Here is an 18,174-nt window from a genome sequence, read left to right on the forward strand (position 1 = left end):
AAACGTCATGAAACACCAACCTGACCATCGGCTCCCCCCGAGGCAAAGAGCTCTCCGGCCCTGGAAAACGCTACTGTGATTACAGAGCCCTGGAAAAAAAATAAAGTAATCAATGTTAGTGAGAAAAAAACCCTAACCAAAGGACTAATCCATGGAAATATAGAAACCCTTATACAGCCAGCCGTCCAGACGAGATAGAAACATTGAATTAAAACAAAATGTCTGTTTGTTGTGTGTTCGATCGTCAGAATCGTTACTCCGACGGCGAAAGGTGTTGCAGATTAACGTGTGACCGTGTTAACTGGTGACTTTTCTGGTTTCTCCTAGTAACTTATGTGAATGATTGGCGCAGATGATAAACACAGATTAGTCTGTATTTAAAAAAGGACAACCCTTAATGCTCTGCTGGTGTTTTCAACAGCTGCCATCGCTTTTCGGCTTTACGAGTCACCAGTGAACACGATCGCCCGTTAAACCGAAACACCGGTGGCGTCTACGGCTGCGAGCTGTTAACGTCATTGTGCTCCGACTGCTCAGAGCGTCTGATGGGTGAACTGAGCTGAAGCCTCGCCTTGTGTCCATGCAGGGTGTAGATGAGACGGCCCTCCACCAGGTCCAGGATCTTAACCGTGCCGTCACCGGAGCCGCTGATCAGGAAGCGGTCGGACGGGTGGAAGGAAAAGCTGTTGATTCCCGCACAGTGGACTGATCCAAGACAATAAGCCACAGAGACAAAAAAAACAACCCACATTAACATCAGTTAGGGTCTCGTTACAGCTCTGACGTTACGTTAGGACAGACCTTGATAATGCTGAATCAGCTTGTTGGTCCGTAGATCCCAGATTTTCAGGGAACTGTCGGCTCCCGAGGACGCGATGCAGGTGCCGCTCGAGTTGAAACCGACAAACGTTTCTGATCTGGAAGAACAAACAGAAACCCAGTCAGTGACCGGCTGCTGTGTATCATGACGGACAACGACGCCATCTATGGGGGAGAAAAAGTAACGACGCCGCTCAATCAAATAACACTTTCAGATCAGAGAACACATCATCCACCTCCTCACTGGGAATGTACGGGTTGTTTTAGTACAAAAAGGGTCAAACATACAAGGTGCGCCGAGTGTAATTACTTACTCAGAGAAATACAACTTCAAGGGACCAAATCGAACAAATTATAATGAACGAAAACCAACAACAACAACAACAACAACGTGATTACAAAGCTAAAAGGAGAATAACGGGACACTTACCCTCCATAGTCAGTGAAACAGTTGATGCAGTGTTTGGTGGACGTGTCCCACAGCCGGACGGTGCGGTCGTCTCCGCAGGACGCTATCAGACGGCTATCTGGAGAAAACCTGCAGCGACGAAAAGACAAAAAACAAATTACACCCACAGCAGCAAATCTAGACCACTGAATTTGGTCTACATGTCTCATTCAGATGTTCCACTAATTCAAAATATTTTTTAAAAAAGGACCGTTTGTCTGATATCAGACAGAATTGTCAACTCAAAGTCGGTGGAGCCGGCGGATTCAAAAGGCAAGAAGAGTGCCAAATATTTAGAAGAGAGTGTATCACTATTGGTAATCCTGCTGTTCATCTACTTCAGAAAGCAGCTGAAGGGTGAAGGTATTCTTGGACGCGGTGCCGCTGTGGTACCTGGCACAGCGCACCCAGTTGGTGTGCTGGTTGAGGGAGTAGACGAAGCACCGGCGCTGAACGCTCCACACTTTGACGGACTTGTCGTCGGACGCCGTCACCAGCCTCTGGCCGTCGTGGGAGAAGGCGACGCTGCGCACGGCGGCCGTGTGGGCTTTGAACACCGTGGACTCTCCTTTCCTGTGAAACGCAGAATTACACGCGTGTGTTATTACGGCCCACTTATCTCAGTCAACAGAGCGTTGATCTAAAGCAGAAAAGGAGTGACTCGAGCCTACATGGAAGGGGTCCACAGTCGGACCGTTCGGTCCTTGGAGGACGTGGCCACCAGGGTACCGGAGGGGGAGAACTGCGCCCCGGTGATGACGTCCTCGGTGGCCGACGTAGCGGAAAGCCCTCGCCTTCGGAGCCAGATTCCAGATCATCAGGCTCTTATCCGCTGACCCCGAGGCTAGAGGGACACGAAAGAAAGAGGGATGAAGAAGACTTACACACACAAAAAAAAACTTGAATTACTGGTATTTAAAGAGGCTATTACAGGGAATGAAGTGGGTTTGTACTGTTGACCTTTTTAATGATGTCTCATGTGAAAGAAGAGACAAAAGCTGTGCTTTGTCGCTGGAGAGCCTATCCTAAAATAGTCACTGGTTCGACTCCAACGTCAGAACACACAGGGGAGTCAAACAAATACGTTGATCTTTGGGAGCCAAAAGTGTGACACACGACTACAGGCAACTGTTGCAAAAACATTACCCAGCTGTTTGCAGTTTGGATTGAAGTCTGCACAGGTGACAGCATCTTTGTGGCCCTTGAAGTGTCTCTCCAGGGCCGGGTCCTCCTGCAACGGCACAAATGCAGAAGTCAGTGAGGGGAAACTCTGCCTTTCCTCTGCACAGTTTCAGATCAGGAATGGTTTGCGAAAAAAGACACATATTTCACGAGAAGTTTGGGGGGGGGGGGGGAAGGTATGTGTGTGTGTGCGTGTGAGACGGAAAGTCATGCACCATGTTCATTTCACTTCACTCTGTGTCAAAGCCATTTGCATTATGCGCTGCTGGTGTTGCTTAGTGGTGGAGGGCTGTGGAGGAAACTCCCTATGCGATGACGTCACTGCTTGGTTTGGCGTTTAGGCAAAAAGCATTAAAGAGACATTACAACGTGCAACAACGTCAAAAGCTAAAGAAGAACGTTATAAAAAGCGAGTTTATTGTGTTTGTAACGATGTAAATAGCGAAGACCAGACGTGTGTTTGACAGCCCCACTCAGCAAATCCTCTTAGTAGCTTTTGGAAAGTCGCCGACTCAGCTACTTATTAGCACAAGTGTAACGTTGTCAGAGTAAAACGCACTTTTGCTATATACTTTTGAGAAAGTGTTGGCAAATGCACTTACCATAACAGACGCCATAGCGGGCATTTGAGAGCTAATGTTGTCAGAGGGAAAACTTCCATGGCTGTCAAACAGGGCGCCTTTAGCAACCGTCTCAGACCCGACCTGTCGAACTCGGATAACCCGGATGTTCCGCTCGATCTTGCAGCAACCCGAAGAGAGTGATGCTGCATTCACAAAAACTACTGAAAACGTGTATTCACGAGAATCCGATATAAAAGAAAATCCATTCACAAATACAAAAACCACCATTCAAGTTGTAAGCATAGTAACCTAACTTCACTGGAAATTCTGGGTTTAGCGGTACATCTATTTCATTTAACTCTGTTTTGTGAACTTAAAAATTGAACTGTTCCGGTTATTCCTATGTAACATGAACGCGGCATGTCGTTAAAGGTGGAGCGTCTATCGCTGCTAAGCAACTAGCCACAGCTCGTATCATATGATGCTCCGCGGAGTATCAGCTCCTCTGATTGGTCCGTCTGAACAGCACCGACCAATCAGCAGCGAGATTGTTGTTAGCCTTTTGGAAGTTGATGTTTGGGGTATTTCGGTTTGGAAAGATGTCGCTCAACCGGGGCATCGGTAGTGTACAGGTAATGTTTTTTTAGCATTACTTATTTTATTTACCCGCTAGCTTTTAGTATAGCAACTATCGATATATTAGCATGTACTGTCAGTACAGCGCGAGCCAACAAATGTAGCTATCATGGCAAACTAGCTAGTTAGCTGTGGTCAGTGTTGAGTTACTATATCAACGGCAGTGGACCTGCTAAATTAGCTCTTTCTAAAGTGCTTATATGCTACATGCTAACGTAACTAGCGTCTTTGTTTTTTGGTCATACGGCTAACATGAACCCATGGTTGTCTTTTCCTTCTAGTACATGACAAAAAGAACTCCGAAAAACGTAAAGTTTCAACATGTCAAAACCAGGCTGGACACAGGTAACTTGTCCATGTACAGATGTAATTAACTAACTTATTACTGTGTGATAAGCTAGTGACTAAAATGATTTAGAATTATTATTTTTTTTACTGTCATTTTTGTATAATAGGATGCAGCCTTTCAAAATATCTGGAAAAACTGGAGGAGATTAACAAAAGTGAGTAACTCAACTGAAGAGGAATCCGAATTGGCAAGTGTTTATATCATGTTTTATTTATCTACCCAACTACATATACTTTGTTTGGCCCAATCATACATATCAGATGTTTTTATAATAAAATAATAAATATAAAATAAGCCCTCCATAGGGTGTCTTTCCTAGAGCAGTGTTAATGAGAACTAGTTGCTGTAAGATTAGCCAACTTGGCACTTCATTTCCACAAGAAAAGGTTTGGCTGGGATGAAGCGAGAGAACTAACAGGGCGGAGCCGAGCTTTAGTGAAGCTTTAGAGGGGGGTGAGGAGAAGGAGGACCTGCGAGACCCGGGTGAGTTGTCTGTAGCACGTCTGCATGGGACGGACGGAGCAATCGCCACGGGTTGTTTTACTAGATTATGCAATTATCAAACACGAGGATTACTCCAGGGCGCAAAGCCGGTATCTTCAGCTACAGCGGCCATTCTCAATGAGATATGTCAAGACTGTCATTGGTGCTTTGAGCCCCCCCTCCCTCCTATAACCCTACCTACATTTAAGCATGTTTGCCCCCATTTTATTTCAGATTACCGGTATCGAAAAGATGAAATCTTCAAGCGGTTGAAGGTGACAACGTTTGCACAATTGGTGAGCACTGATGCATGTATGTGACGGAGAGAATGCAGTAAGAAACGCAGTGATTAATGATTAATATACTACTTCACTCCAGGGTGTCACTCTTTCTTCCAATGTCTTTCTTTTTCACACCAGGTACTCCAGGTAGCCTCCGTATCGGACATGAATGAAAGCGAGATTGACGGCGAGTCGCGCGGCCCAGAAGGTAAACTAGCAGGATAACATCTTCATTCATCTCCTGCTTGAACGCCAAATAGGCTCCTTCACATTTAAAACAACGTTTAACGCTGAATACACTGTCAATGCACGCTATTGATCATTTAGATTTCCCTGTTGTTTTGCAGACCGCCTGTCCGTGGCGTCTGACGCCGACCTAGAGTGCCTGTCTGAACGCACCGACGGCTCCCCGCAGGCGTCGCCTGGTTCCGATCGGCAGGACGCAGGAGATCCGGGGGAGATCTGCCACTCCGCCAGGTCGACGCTGCTGAGGTACTGGACGGCTCTCTGCGCCCCTTCGAAGCCTCGCCGAGCACCGAGCACTGTGTACACACACACACACACACACACACACACACACACACACACACACACACACACACCCCGTAGTTCGGTGGTCAACCTTTGATGCGAATTGTACACACCGTGCCCTGGCGTTTGTGTGCTCTACGTCCATCTATCAGCGTTGGATCGCTTTTAAATGCTCAGCTGCACTGAAATATTGTTACCCATAAATATCATACAGTCGTTTTAGAAACACCACAGAAGCGGTGTCCTTGTTCCGCGGTCTGTACGGCCGTATCACAAGCACACCTGTAACCCTACACCCCCCCTCCATGTCTGGATCTACACTCAACACACGGTTCATCCACCTTTTCTTCCCCCCCCTCATGAGACATCTGCCTGTCCCTCGTCTCCACCCTCCTGTTTGTCACACAATAACCTCCCTCCACCCAGAGTGTAACTCTATCTGTGGTCTGGCTTCAGCTTGTGTGGAGGAGAGAGAGAGAGAGAGAGAGGAGAGAGAGAGAGAGAGAGAGAGGAGAGAGAGAGAGAGAGAGAGGAGAGAGAGAGAGAGAGAAAGTAGTGCAGCGCTGTGGTGAAGTGGTGTTCTCTCCTACAGTGTTTTTGGCTCAGCTCCACGCTCACGTTCTTTCTCCTCGAGGCTCCGGTTTCCACGTTCACTGGTTTCCCCACACTTTGGGAGAACGACAGCCTCCATTGCTTCAACGCAACAAAATCAATGCAATTAATCACCGACGGTTACGGATGGTAGAATGGTACCAGAAGGGTTTAGAAGGGGGTGTGTCCACCATGGGAAATATGTGTCTTACTAGCCATCGTTCAACAGTTCAATCGACACTCTGAATCAGTGCGTATGATTGTCTAACCTGCACTATTTAATGGTTAAACACACCAGCAACAGTTGCATAAAACTGAAATTTAAGGAACATAAAATAATCTAAACAAATAAATGACTTTCTTTTTGTTTCTTTGCCACTCTAGGGTCATAAACAATGACTGACCTCATCATAATTGTGCATTGCTGCTTACTTATTAACATAAAGAGTGCCGAGACTAAAGAAATGTCTGCAAAAGCCCAAACCGTACAAACAAGAAGAGTGGAAAGAAAATAAGAATGAATAACACAAGTCGCTATTAATTAATAAGTGAATTTAAAGGTGCAAAGTGGAACTGTAAAAAAAAAGTTCTGAAACCGTCTCCGTCTCACACTGAAGCCTCTTTATGACCTACATAAGGAGACCATCAGCGAGAATATTGTCTATTTCTAGTTAGTTATTATTAATGCTTGTCGTCGGATCCGATCGCCTGTAAAGTCAGACATGGTGACGGTTCAGTGGTTCACCAGAAACGTCCATTTTGCTGGACCCGCCGGAGGGGAAGGGAGGCACGGGAGAACCAGAACCAGGACTGAGCGTGGCGGACTGTCAGACCCCGCTGCAGTAAAACGAGGGAGACTCTTGGTGCTCGGAGTCACGACCGCTTTTGTCCACAAGGGACCGCCAAAATCAACTCCGAATGAAAGCTCCTCGTAGCTTTAAACGACACATTTCTGTATTTTGGTGTTGCAGCCTCTGACTTTGCTCCTCTTCCAGTGTTATTAGTGGCGTGGGGGAGCTGAACGTGGACAGGAACCATCAGGAGACGGAGAACGAGCCGGTGTCCCGCCCCGAGCTCTCTGACGGGCCGTACCCCGACTGCCCCTACCTGCTGCTGGACGTGCGGGGGACCGCGACCAATACGACTGCTGCCACATTATCACCGGTATGGGATTCAAATAAAACAAAACAAAAAAATCTCTCTTCTCATGCATAAAAAATATGTCTTGTTTCTAATCGTCTCTCTCTCTCTCTCTCTGTCTCTCTCTCTGTCTCTCTCTCTCTCTCTCTCTCTTTGTCTCTGTCTCTCTCTGTCTCTGTCTCTCTCTCTCTCTCTCTCTGTCTCTCTCTCTGTCTCTGTCTCTCTCTCTGTCTCTGTCTCTCTCTCTGTCTCTCTCTCTCTCTCTGTCTCTCTCTGTCTCTCTCTCTCTCTCTCTCTCTCTCTCTCTCTCTCTCTTTGTCTCTGTCTCTCTCTGTCTCTCTCTCTCTCTCTCTCTCTGTCTCTCTCTCTGTCTCTCTCTCTCTCTCTCTGTCTCTGTCTCTCTCTCTGTCTCTCTCTCTCTCTCTCTCTCTCTGTCTCTCTCTCTCTCTCTCTCTAACAGCACACAGTTTCCCTATCGCCAATTTGTCTCGAACAATGAACCCCTACAGCAAAGACGTGCTGGAATACGTATCCTTCAACGCTAAACGTTTAGCTTTTAAAGTTGCAAAATCAGTGTGTGGGGGGTGGGTGGGGCTTTTTGAAACTCTGTTAAATGAACTTAACCCACAAACTTTTGTAGAAAAATACAGCAGGGAAGATCATCATCATGTACGATGAGGACGAGAGAATGGCCAGCCAGGCAGCCACCGTCATGTGCGAACGAGGGGTTTTGACAATCTGTTCCTGCTGTCCGGAGGTAAAGTGATGAAAGTCATCTGATCCACAGTATTTTCATCTCGAGTATTTGGAGGCTAGATGGATGTCGTCGTCGTCTCCTCCCCAGGTTTAAAGGTAATCGCTCAGAGGTTCCCAGAGGGGATGACGACGGGCTCCATCCCGACCTCGTGCCTGTCCTCCCCCACGACGCTGAGGGCCAAGAGGAGCAGCTCCGTGCGGCGGCAGCAGCAGCAGCAGCAGCCGTCGCTACCGGCAGAGAAGAGGTGGCGGTTCACGTCGGACGAGCTCACCAAGATCCAGGAGCAGCTGGAGGAGATCCTCATCCCCAGTAACTCCAACAGTAAGACCACCAGTTTGTTTTTTGTGTGGCCCTTCCCTCCTGATTGCTTTTGCTCCATGAAGTCATGATTCAAACTGTGTGTGTGTGTGTGTGTGTGTGTGTGTGTGTGTGTGTGTGTGTGTGTGTGTGTGTGTTCACACCGCAGGCTGCATGTCCAGCCGTGCGTCAAGCAGCAGCAGCAGCAGCTCCGCGTCCAAAGCGTCCAGCGCTCGGAGTCGACAGGGTTCCTCCGCATCTGTGACGGACAGCGCCAGAGTCCAGAGCAGCAGACCCTGGAAATAACCCCCCCCCCCCCCTCTCCTCCACCCTTCTACCACACAGATGCTGAATATTGCTTTTGGAAGTCACACAAACCTGGGGAAAGTAATTAACGCTAACGACCACGACGCTTCTAATTGAGACTGGACAACAGTACGAAATAGAACAACTAATTCACAATCTGTAGGAACATGGAGACATTTAGTTTCATAGTAATTCTGCGTTCTCTTCCACCTCTGGAGATACTACGTCAGACTGAAGTATTTTCCCCCCCTTTGTTGTTGTTTTTCTTATAATATTTAATAAATGCTGGATGTGTGAATGTTTGCACAGTGCCTCATCGTCTGTGAACCTGACAACTGATGGAGTTTGATTTTTTTTTTTACACTCAAATACATTTTTCATGTCGCACTATTACAGATAATCACTTCATTCTGTTCTTCTTCTGTTCTTTTTAACATTATTTTTGTCCAAAATAGGTTCAGCTTAACTCCATCAGTGTGACGGCAAAATGGCAACCGTGATATGAAACTATGTATTACATGAGATGTAATTTATACAATGTCAAAGAGCTTGATCCATTTTTGTAAAATTAAGAAAAGCTCTTCTGTATTTTTGTACTTTTTCTCCACACGGTTATTAATTGTGATTCCTAAACTTCAGCCGCTTATGCGGTTACGTGACTGGTCGTGTGTGTGTGTGTGTGTGTGTGTGTGTGTGTGTGTGTGTGTGTGTTAAAGTACGTTGCGATCAGGCTGTGGCCGAAGCACAAGCAGCGCTTCAGTGACGGACGCGTTGATTAACAGTATTGCTGATGTTTGGCCTTTTGATTTTGTCGGCACGTTGGCGACTTATTGCGTTGATCAGTTTTCGCTCACACGGTCTCCATAAGTGCATTTATTGAAGACAACTCACATTAACGATCAGATCACATGACTTTGTTTGTAAATGAATGTCGAATAAAGTGTGTAATTGTTTGCTGTATCGTTTCCTCGTCTTAATTAATGAGTCAGACATGTTGACGGCAAATCGCAGAAACGCCTAAATGATTAATATTCAATGGCTTTTAATTGAATCTTCTGTTTTAGAGAGAGGCTGATGTGATTCAGTAGTTTAACGTCCTCTTACTCTGCTCACATCTGGGTCAAAACAGAGAAATGTGCACAAGAAAAAAAACGAAGAATTGTTACTCATAAGCATAAGATAAGATTGACACAAAAAGCGACAGGATCAGGATGAGATTTATACTCTATTCAGTTATTTATGGTTTAATTAAAATATGACCAGGTGTGAGTAGAGGGAGGTCTAAAGGATGTGGAAATAATACATATCTTCTGTGCATAAACATGGACAACGTGCAGCCGATTAAAAAGACTTGAAATCATGAAGTTCTCAGGTGTGCTTGTTTATTCGTCTGTGGTTTTCGTTGTCTAAAGAGTCATGACGTATGCTGACGTATTTTACAGATGACATTTGCCAACAATATCCTCTCCACTGGGACTTCCAATTTCACACACACACAGATTAGTAGGTGTTCTTGAAGGTGTGGTCCATGATCGCCATCAGAGCCAGCCACGTCTCGTTGGCAGTGGGGATGATCTGATTGGCCGGCAGGATGAAGCCGTAGCGGCCGGTGTCCCTCAGCTCGAAGGTGTAGGAGTACTTGATGCCCTGGTTGTAGGTCCAGTCGATGGTGCCGCCGCTGGCTTGATCTGAAACAGGAAGTTAGCATCGCACTGGTTCCAAAAAGACAATGGGATTTTGTATCATACCACCACCACGAAAATAAAAAGTATGAAGACCACCAAAGCCCACACTTCTCCTGGCTTTCATATAAAAACCAGTGAAAAAATGAGAGCTAACTTTTCGTAAGAACAGTTGTGTGAAGAAACGTCAAAACCAGTTCTGTGGAATTGAAATGGGTCCGACTTACAGATGGTGTTGATGATGCTGCCGTATCTGTACCTGGTACCGTACAGAGAAGCCAGGTCAGTGATGGCCTTCTTAGCCAGATTGTGCTGTGGGAAGAGATCACCACAGTCACACATGAGCCTCTGTTTATAGTTTCTCATACACCGCTGCATATTCTCACATTTCTGACGCAACAAGTGAAAAGTACAACAAAACTAACGAGCGCGGAGAAATCGGTTTTGTGTGATTTTTACCAGCTCGGTCTGGTCCTTGACTGGAGTCCTGGTGTAGCCGTAGGGGTACAGCAGCATCTGGGAGTAGGAGTGGATGGAGACGAAGGCCTTGAAGTTGCCGTGGGACTTCACAAAGTCCACAATGGACTTGACCTCAGACTCAGAGTGAGCCGTGACTCCTCGGTAGGTCTCTGAGCAGGGGTTGCTGCTGGCACCGGGTCCTATTCACAGAGGTAACAACAGAGTCAGAAAGACCACCATCTGTGTATGAATACGCTCTGAACACGTGGCGCCTTAGATACACAAAAAAAAGCCGTTTCACATTTAAGAGTCGCCCCTCATCGTTGATAATTTACGTTTGACGGTGGGTGTGGAGTTTCAAAAGTAAGTACTGAGGATCACGTGTGGACGCCTTGGTACCTTTCAGGCAAAGACTTTACCTCCGAAACCAGCATCCCAGTTCCTGTTGGGATCGACTCCCACACAGCTAGAGCCGGGGTTGGGCTTCCTGGTCTTACGCCACATACGGTTCTGGAATCATCGGAGTAGCTCATCACGATTTGTCACTTTGAAATCACTGCATGTGTTGTATCATCCTGCCAGCTATCACCAGTTCCAGTCTTTATCCTTACTGAGTAGATGTAACGTACGAACCTGAAGGGTTCTAGCATCACCTGTATAACTAATGTCTAAAATAAATCACTTAAAAACACTCTTATTGCCCAAGTCACGATAACTTTGGGACCAAAACAAGGTCGAGAAACCCTATCGAAGCCTTTGATATGTACCATGAATGAATATTGTCAATCAAAAATCTGAAAGTGGCAGGAACTCGTTCTTGAATCGGTCAGTAAAGACAATGTAGCACTGAGAGACTCACGGAGGTGTGAGAGTAGTAGTAGCCATCGGGGTTGGTCACGATCTCCACGAAGATGTCCATCTTGTTGAGGATGGCGGTGACGGCGGGGTCACGTCCATAATCAGCCACGATCTACTCGCACAAATGTCAACAACACGGTATTCAGTGTGACGCCGGTTGGTGGTGAGGAGATCTGCGGAGACCAGTGACGAAAAAAAAAAATCTAAAATAATGGGAGAATTGTAAAAAAAAAAGAGCACCTTTTTGGCGAACCACGTGCCGCTGGCCTGAGTGACCCACTCTCTGGAATGGATTCCAGTGTCGATCCAGATGGCGGGACGGTTGGTTCCACCGGTGCTGAACTACGGGAAAAGGAGAGTAGCAGTCAAACAACGGGTAAACTTTTAAAATGATTATTTAACAAATCTCTTCATTTTGTGGTTGTTGTTTTTTTATGGTTTTGTTTACCTTGAGCACATTCAGGGGACGACCCTGGTAGCTCTGACCGATCACAATCTTGCTGACCAGTTTGGGATTCTCAGCCACCAGCATGTCCTGGAAACTGTAGATCTAAATCAGAGACAAAATAGAAGGTTTAGGGTTGTGACATAACGCTGCGTCCTGATTGAGTTTAAATGTAGTTGTTGAAACACGTTGGGATGCAACATACAAATCTAGTTGCGGTGAATACTGGCCACAAAGAATAACAAAAAGACTGCAAAGAGACACAAAACAACTACAAAGAGACCAAAACAACTACAAAGAGATGCAAAACAACTACAAAGAGACCAAAACAACTACAAAGAGACACAAAGAGACTCGCAACAACTATGACAAGGTGCAAAACAACTACAAAGAGGCACAAAACAACTACAAAGAGACACAAAACAACTGCAAACAGATGCAAAACAGATGCAAAGAGACAACAGATGACCACAAAGAGACACAAAACAACTACAAAAAGACATAGATGACTACAAAACAACCGCAAAGAGACTCAAAAATACTACAAAGCGACCGTAACATCTACAAAGAGATGCAAAACAACTGCAAAAAGATTACAAAGAAACTCACAATAACTATGAAAAGGGGAAAGCTTGCCGAGTTTTGGTAATATTGCCCCCTTTGGTTTCAAGTCGTTTTACTAGTCTCTCTAGTAATATGTGACCTTAAGAAGATTTTTCCAGTTTCTCAAAAATCAATCATAACAATGAATGTAATTGTTAAAATCAGACACTTTATAGCAAAGTATCATTATCTGATGTTTGAATGCTACAAGCATCATCCTGATTTGTTTTTATTTGAATACGTTTGAACCAAGAATTGAGTCGAAATGTGTTGAGTACAAGTCGTCTGTGGTACTGATACTTTTCGTGAGCGTGCGTACCGACCTCGTTGATGGGGTGGTACCTGGAGAAGTCGAAGCTGTCCGTGTTTCTGGGCTCAGCGTCGCGAGCAGCGGACTCCATCTCCTCCTGCTCCTCATCCAGCATCGTCTGCAGGGTAATAACATTTGAGCACAGCACACGTGCAACATTTCTTTATACGCTCAAATTCTAAGCACAGCGGATTCAGTTCCGTTTGCGGGTCTCGTACCTGAAGGTCTTGGATCATGACGGAGTACTCGATTTCCAGACTCTCCAGGTGGATTTTGATGGACTGCAGGCTGTGGAAGGGAACTCTGATATCCACGGGAGTCGCCACATCAGTCACCCCCCTCCAGAAGTCCAGCTGAAAGAAAACACAGACATCACACAACAGAATCAAGTCCTTGGAACAAAGGTTCAACTGAATCGGTGTTAGTGGGGGAATCACTGACCTCGAACTCGACCATGTCCTCCAGGTCCTTGATAAGAGCCAGCTGGACTTCATCCTTTGCAGTGATGCGAAGCACCTGATGACTGGGAAAAGAGAACCACCATGTTTTACATCCTTTGACTCAACTCAGACCGCCCACAAGAGAGAGAGAGAGAAGTTGGCACACATTGGGTGAAGTAAGAGTGACACTTGTAAACTTCCTCCGAAAAATAAAAGCCACTGGAGTTACCACTGGCAGCTATCAACTGTTGCCTTTAGTTTATAATATATATATATATATATATATATATATATATATATATATATATATACATATATATACATATATGTATATATATATATATATATATGTATATATATGTATACATATATGTATATATATGTATACATATATGTATATATATATATATATATATGTATACATATATGTATATATATATATATATATATATACATATATATATATATATATATATATGTATATATTACAGTGTGTTATTTCACACGTACAGATCGCTCACTGCGTCTCCGGCAGACCCACTCACCCCTCAAACGTCTCCTTGCCGAGAACGGCCACAAACAGCGCGGCGAGTGCGAGCAGCCCCCTCATCCTGACTCAGCGGTATGAACCTGGCGGGGCACAAACACAGGCTTTTATGGCCCCGAGCGTGACCGGGGGTGGGGGGGTCACGTGTTCAAACCCACAACCTTGCTCAAGTTGACCGAGGTGCGTTTCAACGGCTGGTCCGTTTCCCACGGCGTGCAGGGAGATAGCGGAACCCAAAAGCTGCACCGTGTTTGTTGCACCGTGGTTGTTTATGACACATCTGGAGTTGTGTTCAGTTTAATGTGTCCTTTAATTTATAATATGTTAGGAAATTCACAAGGTTACAGAACAATGGGCTTGCTTTGTCCCTCCCCAATAAATGTGGCTCTAATTTTTGTTGTCAGACTTTAAGAGCTTTTACCCAATATGGTAAAGTTTTATTGATTCTTTGTTGTTTGTTTTATGCCACCTGAATACGTCTTTATCCCATCATTATATTTGGTCACTGTGTCTCTTTTTTCCTGTAAATGTTGAAAATGAACCACGATGTTATGTTCTGAATTGACAGCTCAAGATGGCGTCTCACTGCTCAACAGGAAGCCGCCGTCGTCCACCGGGTGTTTCGACTTCCTCTTTGGGTTTTTTCCGCGAGCAGTTAAATTGAAACCATCTTTTTTGGATATATATACGTGTGCTGTGAACGCAACACGTTGGCAGTACAAGACAGATACGAGACAACTTGAGAGTGCAAAAATTCACATCTGGTGCGTTCGCATGGTTTTGTTTCAAAATCTGACATCCAGCCCAAAAGAAAATACTTCTAAAAGAGCCACATTTAAGAAGGCATGAGAATGTTTAAAGATTGAGCAACAGGACTTAAACTTAAAAATCGAATTCTCTCCTCATATCGAAGTCCCTCCACTGTACACGTCCCAGAAATCTGCAAGTCTGTGTTACGCAACCCAGCTGAGATAAGGACACTGCAGAGAAAAAGTAAAGAGTCCGGTGTGGAAAACACCTGCGGGAGAGTTTGTGATTCACAGAGACTTACGGTAAAGCAGACAGCGTGTCCGTCCACGTCCATGTGTCCCGCTGAAGTGTCCTTGAGCGGGACGGCGGGCTTCTACCTGCCCGGTTTAAGCATCAGTGAGGGAACCGGCCAAGGGCACAAAACACAGACGTGTCTAAAGTCTGCTTTGGTCACAATGAAACAGCATTTTGAGAATATTTAACTTCCTTATTTTTATGTATTTTTTTTCTGCTGAAACATGTAGGCAAGAAATATCTGTGACATGGGAGGGGCGGTACAGTTTAGTAATTATTCTACACATGGAAACTCCACTGATTTGATGTGTCTGGACAATTGTCACTTCACTGTAATTTGTTTGTTTGATTTAAACATGTCGATAACCTCCTGACCATCTCATGACCTCTCACACTGTATGGATCCCATCATCAACCCACCCTGTCAGCAACCTTTGGCTCTGAGAAGTGAAGCCGATGCTGAAGTGTCTTAAAAGCTGCATTCTCTCTAGTGTCCACCAGGGGGCGACTCCTCTGGTTGTATAGAAGTCTAGTCTAAAATAACTCTACTTCTCTCTTGATTTATTCCCTCAGTAAACATTGTAAACATGAGTTTATGGTCTCAATCTCTAGTTTACAGTCTTCTTCACTACAGCATGATGTTCATTTAGTACATTATGGTCCATTTAGAGTCAAACAGACCATAAAGCAGGGGATGATTTAGGGCGGGGCTACCTTGTGATTGACAGGTCTCTACCACACTCTTACGTCTTACAACTTTAACCTTTACACAGTGTGTTTTCACTTCATGAAAAATAACGCTGACATTTTTTGGCCGCCTAAAGATGTCTTATTCAGCGTTGGGTTGTACTTAGCTCCGCCCTCTCTTGTCACTTCTGGTTCCAAAAACACCAAGATGGCGACGGCCAAGATGACAAACTCGAGACTTCAAAAACGTATAGTTGACAAAACCAATGGGTGACGTCACGGTGACTACGTCCACTTCTTTTGTTCCATTCAATTCAATTCATTTGTTTAGCACAAAGCATAGGACATCCTCTTCCCTACAAATCAGTTGAACCAACTTACTGTATATCTTCAGGCTGTTGAGTGCAAATGAGAACTCATCAGTGTATAGCCCAAAAGTTAAGTAGTTATTGTATCTTTGTGAGGACTAGTTTGAGTTTTACACCTTTAAAAGTGAAATCATTTCACTTCTCAAGTGTAGAATCAAGTCTTAACCCTCAGCATTGAAACAAGGAGCCGGGCGTTAGAAGAGTTTGTACCATTTCTTCTTCTTCTTCTGCTTGTTGGTGATCTGGCTCTGAAGATCTTTTTCTGTGGCCTGGAGGGAAGACTTCTCCTGCTGCCAAAGGAGATGCTCAGTTTCTAACAGATCTTCTGCTTTGATCCCGTTTATCTCCGCTCTCTGTTCCTCCAGCTGGGCTTGGGAAGTCTGGTCTCTATCAAACATCTGCGTAGCTTCCTCCTCCAATGTTTGAAGAGTAGCTGTGTCCTTCAGCTGGGCATGATCGAGGTCCCTGCAGGTTTTTTCCAGGTGTGCCGTGAGGGATGACTGTTCCTCAAATCGGAGACGTTCAGTTTCTAACAGATCTTCTGTCTGTTTCCGGGCTGCTTTGATCCTGTTTGTCTCCACTCTCTGTTCCTCCAGCTGGGCTTGGAACTACTGGTCTCTTTCGAACATCTGAGCAGTCTGGAGCTTTTCAATCTCCATCTTTTGCTGTTGAAGTTCAACCACACAGTGGAAGTTCCTCAGATCATTATTTTATGTCTAAGGCAAAATCAGGCTTGACTTAATTAAACCTTGCTTTCCTAACTGTACAGTAAACAGTATAAGACACAATTGTGTCATACTCAAAAACATATTTACAGTATCATACTGTAAAACACAATTACAGTAGAGCAGTTATATTGTAAAGCTGTTTTACAGTATACCATATAACAGTACATGTACTGTAAACAGGTAATTGTGTTAACTTACATGGCGACAGTTTTGCCGCAAAACTAATACATGTTTTTACTGTGAAGTGATTCTTCTGATCTGATCTAGGGAGCCACCTACAGTCCGGACTCAAGGTGTGACAAAACCTAATCAGCACATGGAGACCATGACGCCATCTTTTTTTGCAACACCAACCTCCACCACACAAATAGATCAAACATTAAAACGTTCATTCAATGTAAAAGGGTCCACAGTGTCTGCACACTGTTGCAGCCACTCGATGTGACTCAAGCTGATAGGGTGGGTTTATTTTTAGACATCGTATCCATTGTTCTTAAGTTTTAACTATGTCATATGTCCATTTTCAGATACCTTTAACACATTAAAGGCTGCAGCTCACAGCATCGCAATGAGGTTCAAGGGCGTTTTGTATGCTGCAGAAGAAATGACGACATCCCTGAAGACGAGGGAAACAGTTTATAAATGCTGAAACATACTAAATAAAATCTGTATTACAGATGTTGATGCCAAGATTGCGTGGATCACAGCATCCACTCATTCATCCAACCCGCCCCCCCCTGACAGAATACACCGTCTGACCTGTCAGGGTGTGACAGCGTTGTTTCCTTTGGAGAAGGCCAGCAGCAGTTCACAGGGGAAGTTGCAAACCGCATTGTTTCCTGTCAGCGAGGCAACAGCTGTTTGACAGGAAGTTTCATGAAGAACCAAGTAGATCACAAAACAAAACAGCTGTTGTGTATACTGCATTTTAATGTTATTAAAACAAAGACACATTTCACCACATTTATCTCTCTTTTTTTTTTTTTTTGCAATATGCCTTTAAAACAACTAACAACATTATAACTATGACAATATTAAGAAAACACTTCGGTAGATAAAACAAATCTTGTATCAGTATCCCATTAAAACAGGTTGAATCTGTCAAAACGGTCATAACACCATCATATATCCTTTGTGCGACAAGAACACGCCCCTTCTGCTCTCCGATTGGTCGTCCCGCACTCTTATCGCCCACTTTCTCTATTCCTATTGGTCAACATGAAGCTCTATCATAGCGGAAGTCAACCCCCTTTAAAATCAATGAAAAGTGAACGGGACCTCTAAAGTGAGAGCAGCGTCAAGCTCGAGAGAGGAAGGTAAACGTGTTTCCGGAAGTCAGGAACATAAATCTTCAAAGTAAAAGACTATATCATAACTGTTAAGTCTGCTTTACCATACGTGCAGTTTTCTTTTGTGTCAATCGAATCTTTATTAGTGGTATTGTGTGTTATTCGATATATTTTCAATTGTTTTTATGGGTTTAACAAAGCTATTTTTTCCGTGGATCAAATGTATTTACAGAAGTGCTCCACTCTCTTGTAGTACACTTTACATATTATTTAAAATGTTATCATGTATTTAAAATGATCTCTCTATATCTTATACATTTTTACTTTTGTC

General features: G+C 44.5%; 3 protein-coding genes across 3 annotated transcripts in view; 1 reads left to right on the forward strand and 2 right to left on the reverse strand.

Moving 5' to 3' along the window:
* Positions 1 to 3,156, reverse strand: part of poc1b (POC1 centriolar protein B) — a 29,142-nt gene extending 25,986 nt beyond the window's left edge. The window contains 9 exon segments of the mRNA XM_068704532.1: positions 21 to 89; positions 572 to 705; positions 802 to 917; positions 1,250 to 1,357; positions 1,661 to 1,840; positions 1,939 to 2,030; positions 2,032 to 2,111; positions 2,414 to 2,498; positions 3,052 to 3,156. Coding sequence (XP_068560633.1) covers positions 21 to 89; positions 572 to 705; positions 802 to 917; positions 1,250 to 1,357; positions 1,661 to 1,840; positions 1,939 to 2,030; positions 2,032 to 2,111; positions 2,414 to 2,498; positions 3,052 to 3,075 — 888 coding nt within the window. The 5' untranslated portion in view covers positions 3,076 to 3,156.
* A 404-nt stretch (positions 3,157 to 3,560) lies between these two features.
* cep41 (centrosomal protein 41) lies at positions 3,561 to 9,336 on the forward strand. The gene is given in 13 exon segments (XM_068704526.1): positions 3,561 to 3,644; positions 3,930 to 3,993; positions 4,104 to 4,151; positions 4,715 to 4,776; positions 4,900 to 4,969; positions 5,109 to 5,253; positions 6,879 to 7,008; positions 7,011 to 7,047; positions 7,484 to 7,551; positions 7,664 to 7,744; positions 7,747 to 7,780; positions 7,868 to 8,101; positions 8,247 to 9,336. Coding segments are annotated over 13 exon segments (1,170 nt in total). The 5' UTR covers positions 3,561 to 3,584; the 3' UTR covers positions 8,384 to 9,336.
* Positions 9,337 to 9,748: 412 nt separating this feature from the next.
* cpa5 (carboxypeptidase A5) lies at positions 9,749 to 13,816 on the reverse strand. The gene is made up of 11 exons (XM_068704525.1): positions 13,726 to 13,816; positions 13,182 to 13,263; positions 12,959 to 13,093; positions 12,754 to 12,858; positions 11,831 to 11,932; positions 11,623 to 11,724; positions 11,384 to 11,494; positions 10,944 to 11,034; positions 10,525 to 10,724; positions 10,293 to 10,377; positions 9,749 to 10,071 (listed from the first exon to the last, which is right to left on the reverse strand). The coding sequence occupies exons 1-11, from the start codon at positions 13,788 to 13,790 to the stop codon at positions 9,884 to 9,886; spliced, it is 1,266 nt and encodes a 421-aa protein (XP_068560626.1). The 5' UTR covers positions 13,791 to 13,816; the 3' UTR covers positions 9,749 to 9,883.
* Positions 13,817 to 18,174: the final 4,358 nt, after the last annotated feature.

Source organism: Cebidichthys violaceus, unplaced genomic scaffold (assembly GCF_023349555.1).
Source record: "Cebidichthys violaceus isolate CVI_PGR_0920_01 unplaced genomic scaffold, fCebVio1.0.p SCAF_94, whole genome shotgun sequence".
NCBI lineage: Eukaryota > Metazoa > Chordata > Actinopteri > Perciformes > Stichaeidae > Cebidichthys > Cebidichthys violaceus.